We start from the raw sequence: 17520 nt of genomic DNA on the forward strand, positions 1-17520 counted from the left end.
GCCGTGTAAGATATATATATATATAGATAGATAGATAGATTTTAAAATTTTATGGTTAAATTTTTCAAACTTTAAAGTTTTAATAATTGAATTTTATGAAAATATAGTTTGTGTCTTGCTTATATGGGTTTACTATAAAAGTCAATTCTAAGAAGAAAATTATTCATAAATTTTTGATAATTCGTTTGAATAAGTTCGAGAGAAGGGAAATAATAAGATTCAGTATAGCAAATGTCCTTTAGTTAAGTTGGCCGCATTTCAGATATAACAAATATAGGACTAGACACCAAAAACAACCCAAAAAAGTCGCCTTTCATGTACCTTCAAAAATATGGAAACTTGATCCTGAAGTGAAAAACGCAGCAAATGAAGGCACTAATGTATGTCTTTTTTAAAAGAATTGTATGAATTATGTCATTTCGTGGAATTTTTTATATTCATTAAATTAGAAGAAAAGCAATTGGTTTCCCTAATTTTCAACAAATTATCCTTAAAATATATCTTTTAATAACCTTATTTATCTCCTATTAATTTTATTAAAAATTTCTAAGTCATTCAGCAATGTATGGAAATGCCCAAAACATGAGTGCGAATTTTGGTTGTAAATTTTTCGCTCAAGAGGCATGATTTGGATTAACCGAGCCTAAAACTAGGTTAAAAGTTCATATAACGTAGTTAAAATTAAAGCACTAAGTTAAAATTTATGATATTTAGTTCAAATCCAAACACGAGGTTGAAGAAACTTGGTTACAAAATAAGATTGAAGTAACTTGACTAAAATCAATGTAACTAGATAAAACTGGTTAATTTATTAAACTTTGAACTCAATCGAATTAGAAAATCCGATGTCTTTTAGGTAACGTATTAAGTTAGAATGGTCTCCAAGTAAATGCAGTAAAGTTGGAAAGTAGCAGTTAGATTACTGGCGTCTTTTCAATTTAAATTTGAAACACTGTGTCAGGAAATATTTCGCTGTGAGAGGTTCGCGGCAAAAATTGCATGTTGAGGCAGCTTCATTTAAAATTAAATATTTATGCGTTAAGCGAGTATGACCCATTCAGTTAATGAGGACTTTTCTGTTTTGGTAACTTAGTGTAAATGGTTTAAGTAATGGTTTTTTTCTCGCGCAGTTTATGATTTAGTTCGCCAACTTGTCTTTACTGCATTAGTGAATCCGCAATCCATTTTTGAACACCCTATAAACATAGTGATTTATCGGAGGGATTGTGTTTTCATTACCTGGAATGCCTACATGTCTAGGGATCCAAACAAATATTATTTCAAAGCTATGGTTGGTGGGGTTTAAATATAGGATGATGGATGATGAAATGTGCATCGATGCAACTTTTAGAACCAGAGAAAATAAGCCATTGCTTCGAAATAAACTGAAGAGCGAGTGAAATAGCGTTGCATTCGGAAGAAAACACAGAAAAGGCAGGCCCAAAACATGTATAATGAATATCTTTGTAATCGACTGTAATGAATGATTATAAATTCAAGATTTATTAGTTTTAAATAATTAAAGGAAGCTCCCGACGGTAAATTTCTTTGATTTTTGTGTTCTGGGTGAAAAAAGACTTCGACCTGACTTTGACCTGATTCACAGTTTTTCGGGGGTCAGTCAATGACGCGCTTGACTTATCAAGAGTGAATGAGAATCGGTTACGCTCTGGTTTAAAATGTAGGGAAGGCTTTAATTGGTACATGGGAAACTTCTTCTTTCTACCAAAACATTTTATATAAATACTAAAATTTATATAATGATCATTATTTATTTTTATAGTTCTTTTCTAGAAAAGAGTCATCGTTTTTATGACAAATTGATGTGAAATTTAAATATTTCTTTTTTAAAATTCAGTATGAGTCGTGTCGAATAGTAGTTAGCCAATCTAGACTGATGTCGTGCAAATTTTATCACTCACATACAGTACCTAACCAAATTATTAGAGATTCTCTCTAAAATATTTATTATCAAGTGACAGCTTTATTGTTTTGCTTTCCGTTTGTTTACGTTCATGTATATCAATGGGTTCAAATGGAAGATATATAATATAAATTTGACGATGGGATATATTAGATGATATACTATATAAATATAGAACTTAATTTATGATAACCAGTGTATTAATATATTGTAATAATTAGACTGAGAAGTTATAATTATCGACTATGTCAACCTTCATCCATCAAAAGGTACCTCGAGATGGATTCAAGTCAACATGCCTTATATACTAGGGAATTTGTATTTAATATTTATAGTGGTAGTTATGCCACATTACTCCAGAATTTTATCTGTGATAGAATTCGACGAACGGATTCCATTAGTTGATTCATGCTGTTTTTTTTCCTCCTTTTATTTATTTCATTTTGCTCATTATATTTTTTCCTAAATATTTTTTGTTTATAGCATTTCGCTCATTTTTTTTTTGTTTTTGTTTTTTTTGCTTATAGCATTTCGCTCATTATTATAATTACTTTTTTTTGTTCATAGCATTTCGCTCATTATTATAATTGCTTTTTTTTGTTTATAGCATTTCGCTCATTATTATAATTACTTTTTTTCTTCTTTTTTTATAGCATTTCGCTCATTATTATAATTACTTTTTTTTTCTTTTTTCATAGCATTTCGCTCATTATTATAATTACTTTTTTTTCTTTTTTTATAGCATTTCGCTCATTATTATAATTACATTTTTTTTGTTTATAGCATTTCGCTCATTATTATAATTACTTTGTTTTGTTTTGTTTATAGCAATTCGCTCACTATTTTTATCTTCTTCATTATTGTTTATTGACCAAGAAACTTTATCTACTTCACCGGATTCTTTTTTTCTTTGAGCATTTTTTTTAAGCAAATCAACTGTTTAATATGGACCCTCCATCAATGTTGGCAAATTCAAATCACGTCTGCAGGTCACCATTGAAGAGCTATAATTATCGACTATGTCAACCTTCATCTATGAAAAGGTACCTCGAGATGGATTCAAGTTAACATGCCTAATATACTAGGGAATTGGTATTTAATATTTATAGTGGTAGTTACGCAACTCAAGTCCAAGTTATTAGACACACTGTAGTGTTTTAATAATTGCGTGTTTTGCACGAGTTAATATGCAATACTTCTATTTTTAAACATACATGTAATGAGTTTTTATTCGGGGGATTTTTTATATACTTCATATTTGCATTTATTTTTAACGCATTGTTTTACAATATTAACCAATTGATACACGAACATAAACAAGTGTAAACCACTTGCAGTGGCGTAAAAACAATAAAGCTGTATAGTATCACCTGATAATTAAGATTTGACATGTTGTTGTTGCTAATCTCGGAATCGACTCCCATGAGCACCAATGACATTCAGGATAAGTTTTTCGTCCCCGTTTGAAAGTAAGGGATCTAGTGTGGCCACTCACGAAGCGTGAAAAAGCAGTTTGATGGGCTCTCGGTCTAAGATTGAAAGATTCTCCCGGTTTTTTGCAAAATACTAAGAGTGATTGGGAGGAGTTTTTATAGTCTTGTTTAATTTCATTTTTGCCAGGGAAGAAATTTCACTAAAGGTAAGCTTCCCACAATGATCAGTGTCTTCTTCGGCAGCGTATTTGGCCAGGAAGTCAGCCCTTTCATTCCCATCAACCCCAACATGTAAGGGAATCCACTGAAAGTGGTGTATAGAATGGTTGGCCTGTCAATTAGAAGATTTTACATAGAACCTTATAGTGCGTATAATAATTTGGCCTGGGACTGTGCTTTATAAATTATCATGTCTTTTTATTTAAATCGCTTGAAATTTACTTTTGAAAGCATGTTTTGTAGACAAAGAAGCATAAAATGTATTTTTTATCTTACCTTATACACATTTTTTTCATTTAAAAATAAATAACGTAATATAATATAAAATAAAAATATAATTAAATAAGAAAATATTAAATAAAAAATATTAAGTAAATTATAATAGTACTTGTAATAAAATTTAGCATTTTGTCACGATACATTTTTAGGCTACAAAAAATAGTTCTCAAGATTTTCTATTTTAACCTTTTAAAAATTGTTTTTCTCAATACTTCTGAAGATTTCAGCAGCCCAAAAAAGATATTAGTGACATAGAAATAAATTAAATAAAAATGAACTCTTTCAAATCATTTGAGAACTCATTCTACTATTTGAAAAAAACTATAATTGTCAAGATTTTACTGGGTGGGCAAATAAATTCCCATCGGTTTTTTTAGTATTTTATTTTGTCAATCTGCTTGTCATTAAATTTTTTGAGCATTAAGTTCCGAAAAATTCAATAGAGGATATTCTAACGGTTCATAGTGCAGTTCATTTTTAGATCATTAAAATAGAATATCAAGTTGAGAAAAATGAACCTTTTTTCCTTTTGACACCTTTGAGTTATTATTGCTTTTGATAAAGTAAGGTAAAAATCCTCAAAAGCTGCTTTTTGGAATCGCAATGACTGATACCAGTGGTTGGAAGTAACAAAACTACTGTAGTCGCACTTTTTTTCATAGTTTCTAGAGTACTTTTTTAAAAAAAGTAGTGTAGCGCGATACAAAAAAAAGTAGTGATACCTGGCAACTACGTACTTATAGTGTGTTAAGAGGAATTACGTATTTAAAATCACTTAAAACTCAAGCTAGCAATTATAAATAATCGATGATGTATCACTTTACTCGTACTTTCACGTGAGAATAAATATTGAAACATGAATGTTATTTCAAAGGAAGAAACATTTTCAATGTACTTAATTTCTTAGAGGAAATAACAAAGCATTAAACACTTAGCAATATTGTGAGTATTTGATAATTTCCTAGCATTTCTAAAATTCGCTTCCAGAAGAGCATAAGAAATGAACAAATTCGAAAAAAAAGTCTTAGAATAACAAACTGGCTCATGTAAACATGAATAAATATCTCTGAATAATGTTTAATAGAAGCCAATTTTTTTGTTTAAAACCTTTTTGAACATAATATGTAAATTAATTTCTCCAGCAGTGTAAATTATACAGGTGTATATTAATTTATCCAGGAAAGTCCAGTTCCTTAAAGTAGTGATTCACATTTCGAAAGTAGTTTGTAGTCACTATATTTATATAAAAAAATTAGTTGTAGATAACTACATTTAAAACAAAGTAATTGTAGTTGTAGAAAGCTAGAAAAATAAGGCAGTTTTTCTGACCACTGCCTGGCACCATTTACTGGCCTTCTCGAGTCACCTCTGCTTTTGATATAACATATATTTGGTGCATCATTTTGGTTATATATAAATATATATATATATACTAATTGATTAGAACTTGATATGTAACTAATGCAGCATTTAGAAAATTAATCTAATTTTTTATTTGTATGGTTATTAAAAAAGTACAGATACTTCTGAAGACCTAAAAGGATAACTCCCTCCTAAAAATAAAGATTTTTAGAGCATAAAGGATTACTTAGCATAATGTACTGTACCGGAAAATTACTTTGCTCTGACTTCTGAGGGATATTTCGTTTAGCGTGACAAATTTTATAAATATCAAGCACAATTACACAAATTCCTTGCAAATTTTCTCCGAGAAGATACGCTATTGGTTTTGCAATTGCCTTTGCAGGTGCATAGCAACGTTTTAGACCTCATTATTTTTTATTTGTCCAGATAATTAGCAATCGCATTTTTTTTGCTGATTTTTTTAATTTTAGATGACGTTTCTAAAATTTTTGAAAATTTCAAGCTGAAGATTTATTTGTGACTATTTTTAAATGAAAAATTGATTTTAAGTATTATAATGCCATGATGATACTTAAGGTATAATGATTTTTTTTAAATAAATGCTANTATATATATATATATATATATATATATGTATGTATGTATGCTTTTGGCATATTATTTCCTTTGAGTCTATCAAAAATCGGCTACCATTATTTGATGAGAGGCTCGTCAAAACGCAACCTTTCATTCAAATTTCATATTTACCAGGAAAATAAAATATTGGTGGTATTTATATTTCAGGAAAATTCTAGAGTGTGTTCAATAAATGTGATCCTGTCTGGAGAATGTGTGCTAAAAGAAATTCTAACTTTTTTTCTGGAAAAATTGACGGGCTTGATTTTAAAAAACTGGGAGTTGACACTCCCCGTAGTAACGACTCTGATTAGCTAATTAAGAGAACTTATACAAGGTTTTGACCCATTGAGAAATGCACTTGTTTTTACTGTTCCATGGTTTATTTTAAAGAAGTGCTGTACAGTGCGCGAAAAATAAATAAATAAGCAAACCACACTTAATAACTTTTGATCTAGTGATCGGATCTTTCCGTTCTAGGTCTAAATTTTATTGGTTCGAGTGGTATTGGTATTAGAGTGACCTCAAATATGCCAATTGATTCGTGCAGACGATATTTTATATTTCAAAATCGGATACAAAACGAACTTTTCTGAAAAAACATACCTTTTTTTCGACGGATTCGGATTTTTGATCATAAAAATGTAGGGGGTGGCAGAAATCTGGGAAATATGGCCCCAATAGTTAGGTCAGGAGAGCAGTCTAAAGTTTGGGCCCCTTAATATTAATTTTCTTTTGTTTTGAGTATTTCTCCATCACTCGAGAACTTGAGCAAATTGAAAATTTTTTGAGCACAATTGTTATTAAATCTGTCGAAAAAAATGTATGTTTATTCAGAGAAAATACTTTTTTGTGCCTGAATTTGTAACTTCAAATATCGTCTGCACTTATTAATTAGAAAGTTTGAAGTCAGCTCCTCGAATCATTAGACGAGTCCTAGAGCGTAAAGATCCGACCATTAGATCAAAAGTTATTCATGGTGGACCTTTTATTTATTTTTTTGAGCACTGTACATAATTGCTTATCTTTTTTTCAGAAATTCAATTCGATGCTTCTTTTATTAACATTTCTGGACACTTTTGATGATTTCAAAAGTTAAATCACATCGCTTTAAATATTGTGTTAATAAATTATATCAGCAGGATATCTTGGTTTTTAAATATTAAGACGAACTTATGAGCAGGCCATCGCACCTGCCTTATTTTGTACAAAAGTGATCAAATCAATATCGACAGTCAAATAAAAGAATCCTTTAAATTACTGTACTTTCTGTACTTGATTCAAACAGATTTACTTTTGATTAGCTCTTTAGTGCAACTTCTTGAGATCCTCGCTGTCCTAAATATTCAAAACAACCGCTATTAAAACAGAAAGCACAAGCCGACTTTAGACGGACCGAAAAATGTAGACAAAATTAGTATAGAAACTAATAAATACCAAGATTGTTTTGTGGCAATTTATTTGCTCGAAGTCTTCAAAAGTGTAGGGGAGAGTCGGGTAGCCCAGCCCACTTAACGAGCATTGCTTATATTTCTGTATAATATTGAGTAATAATCAATATTTTTGTATGTTTCTATTGTTTTATCATCTAATTAAATAATGCAAAAAGAATAAACCAAAAAAGAATAGTTTAACTTAAAAAAATAGATCATAAATCAACATAGATAATAAATCAACATATTTTCAAAACTATTGTTTACCATGTTACCAGCTGCATAAATCTTGAAACTTTGAAAATAATCTTTTTTTAATATAACAATTAATGTTCTATGGTCCATTGACTTGAAAAAATATTCTATACATATGAAACTGACAATGGGCGGGGGTACCCGACACTACCCTTCTGATTATAATTAAAAGCAGTTTGAAGGAAAACTTTTTTGTAACTGAAAATGTACTAACGCCTTGAAGTATAACTGAACTTAAGACTCTTGCAGTTCTGAATGTTGCAGTAGGAAAAGCACCAATGCAATCCAGTCTTTCTGGAAATGGAATACCTCAAAAAGCTATAGACGGCAGCACCAGCACATTTTTTAATGCAGACACCTGCAGTATGACTCAAACAGAGCGTTCGCCTTGGTGGTATGTCAACCTCTTAGAACCTTACATGGTTCAGCTAGTGAGATTAGATTTTGGAGCATCATGTTGCAGTAAGTACACAGTTAAAATTTTTATTCTAAAATTATGGTAAAATAACTGGCAGCTGTCTGTCAATCCGATTAACCGTGCAGTTTACGGAAAATAAAATTATTTCCCTTATTGTTTTGAAACCATTTACAAAAAGTATGGTTATGAGACCATGAATACAAAACTATACGGTTTTTTAACCATTTACAACTAGCATTTTTCGAAAACGTAATTTTTTTTAAAACTTAACTAGACATAGGAGCTCGGCTTTTCATAAGGTAATGGGCATTGGAGAGTGCCGGATATTGGAAACTCTTCACGTTTTGAAAATAATTGAGGAAATACTGTGGTGTTAACGCTGTGACTCGAACCCCACTTTTGCCGGTCTTGAGATTGACAGATAAGCCCGCTCGGCTATGATATGTAGACAGTTGCAAAGAACTAAGTAGCTTCCTTAGGTGGTTCTAGTTGGTGCGATAAAATTCTGGTTGTTTAACCGCATTAGGTGAAAGCAGTTAATAAACAGTTTTTCTCAAACGTAACAGTTTGATTACCATTTTATTTATGGTTATTTGACTGTTTTGATTAAATATGGTAAAATAACCATTCAATAAATTGTTATTTATCCATTTTTTCCGAGAAATTTCTAACAGTGCAGTAACTTATTTTTTGTGCGAAAATATGAGTTGGTTGAATAGTAATCAAATTTTACTTACAGCTAATAAGGCAACAATTGTTGTAAGAGTTGGAAACAACCGACCTGATTTGGGTGTTAACCCTGTTTGTCATAAATATACTGGCTTTCTGGGTAAGATAATAAATTGTGTATTACTCTTAAAATTCAATATTGACTTTTTCTAATTATTTTATTCTATTGACAGAAGAAGGACGTCCTCTATTTCTACCTTGCACAACAGCAATGCCTGGAGCATTTGTGAGTGTATATTTAGAAGATCCTCCATCGAATCAATTATCGATTTGTGAAGCTTTTGTCTACACGGATCAAGGTAACTCGCCTTTTAAAATAGTCTATATAAGCATAAATAATGTCAGAGATCGTTTCAGCACTATGCATAACGTCTCAAGTGACATTGAAGTCACCGAAATTATTTCACAAACGAGATTGTTCATCCTCTAAACTTAAAATAGTGAAGAATATTTAGAAAATATTCACTGAAAATTGGATTTTAAATTACATGATTTCTTAAATAAAACCAATGCTTTAACTCCCTTCAGTAGTCGTGACTTGAAGATTATGCTTGTTCAGATGGCTTCTTTTAGCTAACTTCTAATTATATTTCTATTGGTTTTGTTGTATTTTTGTGTTGTTTTTTTTTTCATTTTGTATCTCGACTTTCAGTGATTGATATTGGTGTTTCTCATAGTAGTAGCGAAACGATCTACATTATTTGTTCTTTTTTGCATTATGATTTGCTTTATTTAAATAATGTAAAGTTTTAAAAGCAAGAAATCGATATTGCTGTTTTAGCCCTTCCAATCGAGCGATGCCCTTCGTTTCGAGATCAACCACTTGGCAGTACTTCAACTTATAATGGCAAATGCTACCTTTTCTACAACAACCAACCTCGAAACTTTTTATCGGCAAGACGTTTCTGCGAAATTCGAGGAGGAAATTTAATTGATGAGAGCAGTCCTGCATTACAAGGTTTCTTAAGTTGGGAATTATTCAGGAGACATCGTAATGATCCTAATGGTCAATATTGGTTAGGTGCAGTCAGAGATCCTTCCAACAACAACTGGAAATGGACCAATGGTAAGTCCTAATAAATCACACTTTTAATATTTAATATTACTTTATTTACAGTCGCAATATATATATATATATATAANTATATATATATATATACTGTGTAAGAAATTATTTGCAGTTAGGTCGATTATCTCTAGAACTACTGGATCGATTTTAATGAAATTTGTTACGTACTTACATTGATACAATACAAAACAAATAATTCTTCAACAATTGTAATACACCTCATGATCGTGCGTAACACTCGTTGTAGTCGGATGTTATGAAATTTCCACAGGACAATTCAGACCAATTGCCACAGGAAATGATAAACTGCCTTATTTCAAGTATGAAATCACGCTACAAGGCATGTAAGAGGGGACCATACACCCTATTAACCCATTTTTTTGTAGTTTATTCCGTAACCGCTGTCATTTCATACCTTCCGACTCCAACGAGTGTTACGCACGATCATGCAAGTGTGTATTACAACTGTTGAATGATTATTTGTTTTGTATTGTATCAATGTATGCACATATCAAATTTCATTAAAATTGGTCCAGTAGCTCTAGAGATACTTGACCAAGTCTGTAAATTATCTTAATTTCTGACACCAGTGTAGATAGATAGATGTGATTCAGCATGCGGTTGAATATTGAATATAAACTCTTTAGCCAAGGTAAGTAACTATTTTCATCTTATGTTGATTGAGGTGAGCGAAACATTTTCCAGAAAAAGGTTTGATCTTTGTTTTACTATTTTTTTTTTGATGAAGGAAACTTAATTAACAGGTAAGATATAATTTGCGTAAATTTTGGTGCAAATGTTCCGCTTTTAGGGGCTATTGAAAGCAGGAGCTCAATTTTTAATTCAACTGTTTCGTGCAAAAAGAAAAAAAAATACACCCAACAAAATTTACCGTTGCTGAATAAAAAGCTTACGTAAACGAAAACTACTCAATATAATGTCCTCTTTATTGTTTTGGTATCAAACAAAATAGTGTTTTTATGGAGTTGCTTGATTCTTATTAAACTAAAAGATATTAAAACTAACCAAATAATGGAAACTAATTACAGTCCCTGGCCATATTAAACGCACTCTAAGATTCTATGTAAAATTATAATTATCATGTGATACTATACCGCTGTATTGTTTTTACTCAGATGAAACCGGTTTGAATTTGCTTAAGCTCCTGTATCCATTTGATACCATTATAATGCAATACGTTAAAAATAAATACAAATAGGAAGTATATAAAAAATCTCCCGAATAAAAACCCATTACATGTATGTTTAAATATAAAAGTATTGCGTATAAACTCGTGCAAATCATATAACTATTAAAAAACTACAGCGCGTCTAATAATTTGATCTAATTATTATAATATACTAATATAATACTTGATGTAATAAATTTTCTATATTTATATAATATATCGTCTAATTTAGCCATTTTAGTCATCTGGATTGAGTTCAATATGACGAGGATTTGAACAGTATCAGTCGTAAACCCAAAATTGGGTCAGCTGTTCAACAACGGTTATAAAATGAAATATAATGATATTCGTAGAATTCAGTCAAACTTCATATTAACGAGTTTTTGGAAGACGAAAAACTATTAAGATTGATTTGTGACCGTCAAAGTTGTTGAAAAAAAGGCATTGAATCTGCGTAATAGCGTTGTACTTACCCAGCGGAGATTCCTAAGTAAATTAAGAAGCTAAAACTTGCAATGTTCCTCGTAGAACCAACGAAAATAGATTCATCCTATTTTCTAAAGTTTAGACAATATGATGTACATCCTCAAGGAACAAACTCATTTTACTAGATTGGGATATCTATTCCTGTTTGTAGGTTGTGTCTCTTGCAGTAAATATCATTGCAATAAAATGAGTAAAGTTATCTCTCGCGGATTTTCTTTTGCTGCCATATAACTTTAGAGAATATGATAAACATCCTCACGAAACAAACATTCATTTAACTAGATTGGGATATCTATTCCTTTGTGTGGGTTGCATCTCTTGCAGTAAATATCATTGCAACAAAATGAGTGAAGTTATCTCTTGCTTATTGACCATAACTTTAGAGAATATGATGAACGCATCCTCACGGAACAAATCTAAACATTCCTCGGACTAGATTTCTTAATTCCTTTGTGTGGGTTGTTTTGTATAATTCTGCCTGCTCTTTAAATTTTAGATCCTGTATTGATGAAATTATATTTTTTCTTCTACTAGGACACGATGTAACTATCTCTTTTTGGAACTCTCCCGGGAGTAAAGAAAATTGCTCAAGATTTGACGGTTCTAGGGGATGGCTTTGGTCTGAAACAAATTGTAATATGAATTTGAACTACATCTGCCAACACAGTGAGTCATTTACCGAAATACTTTTTATCAAAATTATCTTTGATGCATAATAATATTTAATTTAAATAAATTCCTTTGTTACACCTGTTTTAACAAGTCATTTTTGAAGTAGAAAAATCTGTACAAACGAAATGCATTTGGCATTCGCTAAGTTTTATGCTTTTTGGTTGTGGTGATATAAATTCGTTAGAAAAGCATTACTTGAAAGACATATTGAATCCTTGGCGAACAAAATTGAATCTTACAGCAAACACTGAGGTTTGTTGTTTAGTGTAAGATTTTGTTTAGATATCTCTTTCTTTGTCGAAGTTTGGTAAACGATAAATATAATAACTTAATAATAGCGAATAACATAAAAAGCAAACTTCATTTGTTGCTGAGACATGTACAAGCGATAATTACTTTCTCTGTTATTGTGAGTCTTCTAAGTTAAAAATATAATTTTAAAACACCCTGTATTTATATGTAGTGCAAAAGAATTTGGTCAAATATATTATTTTCAAAATATGCAAAATTTCCACTAAAATTATCCCACTAATATGCATCTTGATGTATCCGTTTATGATTTTCATCCTCCAAATATTTTTAAATAAAAACTGGAGGGTGATTATAATTTTAGTTACCCTGCTTAGAACAATATAGAATTCGTTCTAGTAAATAGATTATTTGGAAGAAATTTACTGTATACGATGCAAAGTAAAACACGGACCATCCTAGATAACTTTTGATCTAATGATCTGATTTTCACTTTCTAGGCCTCAATCTTAATGGCTCGAGGAAGTGACTTTAAGTATGCTTATTAGACGATTATGCTAAGTATGCTAGTTAGACGCAAGCTAATTAGTGCAGACTATATTTTAAGTTACGAAATCGGCCACAAAAACGGGCTTTCTCTGAATAAACATACCTTTTTTTTACGACGGATTCTGATTTCTAACCCCAAAAATATTGGGGGTATCCGCTATCTGGGAAATATGATCCCCATAGTTTGGCCAGGAGAGTGCTTCAAAGTTTTGACCCATTAATCTTAATTTTATTTTTTGCGAATGTCTCAATGTATCGAGAACATTTAAAAAGAATTGAAAAAATTTTGCACACAATTATAAAATTCGTTTATCCAAAGATAATGAATGCCATGCAAAAAAAAAAACTTTTAGTAAATATTTATTATTTTTTATTGCTTTTTTTAACAATAGTTCAGAAACTTTGAATCGTAAGGAATATAGTTTCTTGCATCATTTTGAAGAATATAATTTTGCATGGCAAAATACAAAATTTGTGTGAAATCGGTCTAATGGTTCCCAAGAAATCGAATTTTAAATATCTGACTTTTTTGAAATTCAATTTCTCAGGAACTTTTCAACCGCTTTTGTATTTTGCCACGCAAAATTATCTTCTTTAAAATGGTGCAAAACTTACATTTTTATTATAATCACCCAGTATTTGTGTTTTGCTCAATTATAAACTATATTACCAGTTACTACTGTATTAAGATGTGTGTTTTGATATTTTTCTCATAAGACAAACTTGTATAATCGTTTTTTTTAGAGCCAGCAACATGCGGTAAACCAGAACGCCCAGCTAATTCTACAATCATTGCCAGGAATTTCGATATAGGTTCTGTTATTGAATATCGTTGTGATGTTGGTCATCTTTTAATCGGTCCAAATATCAGAACGTGTTTGGCAACTGGTGTTTTCAGTGAATTCCCTCCAAAATGCCGTTGTAAGTAGCAAACTTTTATGCATAAGTAGCGCGCTACAAGAAGCGAAACTTCTGTTACTTTTTCCGTACTGTAATAAGCTACTTTTTAAAAGAATTAGTGTAATGAGTAGTGCGATACAAAAAACAGTAGTTTGTAGCGATTCATGTCAACATTGAACGCTTACCATGCAGATGTTTAAAATCGACTGTCTTGTGCTGATAGTTTATTGATGGGTAAATAGCACGAAACATTTGTAAGCCATGATAGTCTGTCCAAGAGGTCATGATTTCTATCCCCACTGGGCGAAGACGTGTAGTGAATGGTCTGATATTGGCAAGTAGCATTAGAAACAATAACAACAAAAACGTTTTTAATAGTTTTGTAAAATATGGTAGTTAAATTGTGCCAATTTTTAACATTAGCTGTTTTAAAAGCACGTGGAGAAAAACTTTCGGGTAATTAAAACAAAATTTACTGTAATTAATGATTTAGTGCCATTCGCTATGATATTGATTTATCGGAAATGATTTTTATCAAGCAAATTAGTAATATGATCACATTTCATTTGTAATTTCACCAACAATAATTAATGTACTTTTAAGAGCCGCAAAACGCGATAACCTCCCTTTTTTTTTAGTGCATTTTGGAATATTTTTTTGAAGAAGAAAGAGAGCCTTCATTTATTAAAAATTGCGGCTGAAAAAATATTAATAACAAATAGTCAGCAGCAATTAAGTGCATTTAGAAATGGAAAAGTGTACATATTTAGAAATGAATGTTCCTCTTAAGTTACAGATCCCCACATAATGTCTTATACACTATTAAAAATTCCGGGCACGTTGCACCAAAAATTAGTATTCATTTGCTGGCTACATAAAATAGAGCTCAGTTTTACCATATTTTGGTATTTTCACTAGCTCCAAATATCAGTAAACGGTTGCACCAAAAGTAGGTGTTTTGAAGAAACAAAATACCCATTTACATTCTTTCTCTTTCTTCTTTAATAAAAGCACAATTATTAGATATTTTTACAGCACTCAAAAGCAGGCCAAGGTAGCTATTTACCGTAACAAATCTATTCACCGTAAAAAGTTATTTTATGACATACCTCAAACCATTTTATACCACCTATCAAATTTAAAAAAGTAGTGAAATGAACTTTAATTAATGCAAATAAGCCATTTACCTACCTAAATGAGTTGATACTTGAAACGACATGAATTAATCACCCCGATACACCGAGACTGAGTAGTAAAGAAACATGGTGTCGTAAACAAATATCGTTTAGTTTGCAGTCACCGTCAAAGTTTTAAGTCTTTTACCAAATTTTGGTGCAGTCAGTTGCACTATGGAAGTATTTCTCGATCATACTTCTCAACTTATGGTGTAACTGAAATAAAATAATCTTTCATTACTAAACTTTCGAATAATGAGAAACTTTGCACCAAATACTGGTTAAGGATTTACCGAGTTTTTCTTTTTCAGTGTACAGAATAATTAAAAAATGATTTATCTTCGGATCATCTGTTTATGATTAATTATTGTCGTCGATGGATGTCTTTTTTTAGATAGAAAAATTCCCAAACTTATGGTAAAAAAAATGTGCCTCTTGTTGAGTAGAGATTATTTGCAATTTTCTCCGATATTGTCAATAAATCTTTAGTTTTTTTTAATAAATCTTTTGTTTTGTCAATAAATCTTTTTGTTTTTTAAGAGTAAAAGAATGTATGTCATAATTTTGAATTGTACACTATATACGCCTAGGTACTATTTGTTGCATTTATATCAGTTTTCGAAATCTATCATATGTAACTCTGCTTTCACGTTATTTTCTTTGCTTTGTTTTAATTCTCTGAACAATACATTTTCATAGATTTTAAACTTTGTTATAAAAGCATAACACAAAATTAGCGAAAAACATCCTACTTGTGACATAATTCATTATAAAATGTTCCAGATTTGAAATGTGGATCACCTGCCCAAATAGATAATGGCTATTACCAGTTACTGAACGGCACTCAGCATTATCTATCAACAGTACAATACACGTGTAACGAAGGTCATGTTCTAGTTGGTCGAGGAAGTCTGGTGTGCGATGTTGACGAAAAATGGAATGGACCTCCACCTAGATGTGATCGTAAGTGAAATATCTATAGAATAGTTAAAATTATATATAATCTATATCAGAGGTTCCCTTTTTTTTCAGAAACGAAACCTTGAATAATCAACCGTCTTACGGCGGAATCTCGACTTTATAAGTAAAATTTGTTGAGGTAATTGTGAACATTAAAGCCCATAAAAGACAATTTTTAAATATTTAATTAGAGGTATTAAGATTTATACTTGTTTTGTTATTAAAAATTTTAAACTACGTTGATATAGTATGTTCTACGTTAACCTTTTGCTTACTGCTTCTACAACCTGTGGACCACATGTGATGGTACATTATAGTATACCGTAAGCAAAGGGTTAAATTATCAGTCTAATCTAGTTATGAATTTGTTTTTGTTTCCGTGAATGACCGAAATCAAGAGAATGTCCACCGGTCCTTTGGTGAATGTCCGAAATATTTGTTATATCCGATTTGATATTATAATATTTATTCGATATTTTAATACTTGCTGAGGATAGATTAAGAGAAACATCAGTGTTCGGACTACCGATTCAATGCATACCGGGTAGTGGCACTTGACCTTAAAAAACATTGATGTAGGGCGTACCAGCAAATGTGTACCGGGCAGCTGCACTGAACCTTCAAAAGCCATCGGTGTAGGGCAGTGTTTCTCAACGGGGGCGATAACGCCCCCCTGGGGGCGTTGGGAGCATGCTGAGGGGCGGTGGACTTGTTTTGGGCGGCAGGGGGGCGTTAGNCTCTATAGTATATATTTCGGAGATTTACCAAAGTGACTATGTGATAATAAAATAAAATAGAAAAACTTTTAATGGGAAAACTTAAAGGTCTTCGTCAGGACGCATCCTTTACGATAAATTCGATATTTCTAAATAAAGAATCAAGATAAAAATTACTCTTTATAATGTGTCTATATCGCTAATATATGGGTGATTCTTTTTAAACATGACAATTCGGACCAAAAAAATTCTTCAAATTTAAAGTCTTCAAAATAATTAAAAAATTTTTTTGTATACTTCTTTAGTTACACTTATTAATATCTTACAGACAGCAGTGTAGTTTATTGACATTTGTTCGAGGGAAAAAAAATAGAAATTCACCAAATCATGAATGCCTGGAAAATGACATATTAGCTTAGAAGTTTAAAAAACAGTCATTTTAAGTTAGTGAGTAACTTAATTTAAGCCCTTATGTTAAATGGACCATAAATTGCTTAAATTAATTCTTTTTATCCACTGTAGAGAGAATCAAAAAAAATTTTGTTGCTGATATGTACAGAATAAAATTTTGTATAATAATCAATCTTTAAATAAATAAATAACTTTGATTACATCCAAGCATATTACAATCATACATAAACTTGATATTAGGTTAATATTTGCCTTCTCTCCTTACATTATTAGCAGTTTAAAAAAAATTCTGCTAACACTTCAATGTCCTGGCATTCATAAGCCAGGAAAATGACAGCCAGGATAATGACAAATTCGCCATTTTATAGCATATAACTTTACTTTAATTTAATATTTTGGCCTAAGACGTTTATATTCTTCAGAAAACAACAGGATTTCTTAAAATAACTCAGATAAGTCTATGTAGTTTATGTT

General features: G+C 30.9%; 1 protein-coding gene across 3 annotated transcripts in view; it reads left to right on the forward strand.

The window, feature by feature from the left end:
* LOC107439946 (CUB and sushi domain-containing protein 2) overlaps positions 1–17520 on the forward strand; it is a 60131-nt gene that overhangs the window by 25839 nt on the left and 16772 nt on the right. For all 3 annotated transcript variants that reach the window (XM_016052721.3, XM_016052705.3, XM_016052713.3), the window contains exons 3-9: positions 7773–7985; positions 8681–8770; positions 8844–8969; positions 9452–9736; positions 11949–12080; positions 13629–13805; positions 15743–15922. In XM_016052721.3, coding sequence (XP_015908207.2) covers positions 7773–7985; positions 8681–8770; positions 8844–8969; positions 9452–9736; positions 11949–12080; positions 13629–13805; positions 15743–15922 — 1203 coding nt within the window. The remainder of the gene's footprint in view (positions 1–7772; positions 7986–8680; positions 8771–8843; positions 8970–9451; positions 9737–11948; positions 12081–13628; positions 13806–15742; positions 15923–17520) is intronic.

Source organism: Parasteatoda tepidariorum, chromosome X1, assembly GCF_043381705.1.
Source record: "Parasteatoda tepidariorum isolate YZ-2023 chromosome X1, CAS_Ptep_4.0, whole genome shotgun sequence".
Classification (NCBI taxonomy): Eukaryota; Metazoa; Arthropoda; class Arachnida; order Araneae; family Theridiidae; genus Parasteatoda; species Parasteatoda tepidariorum.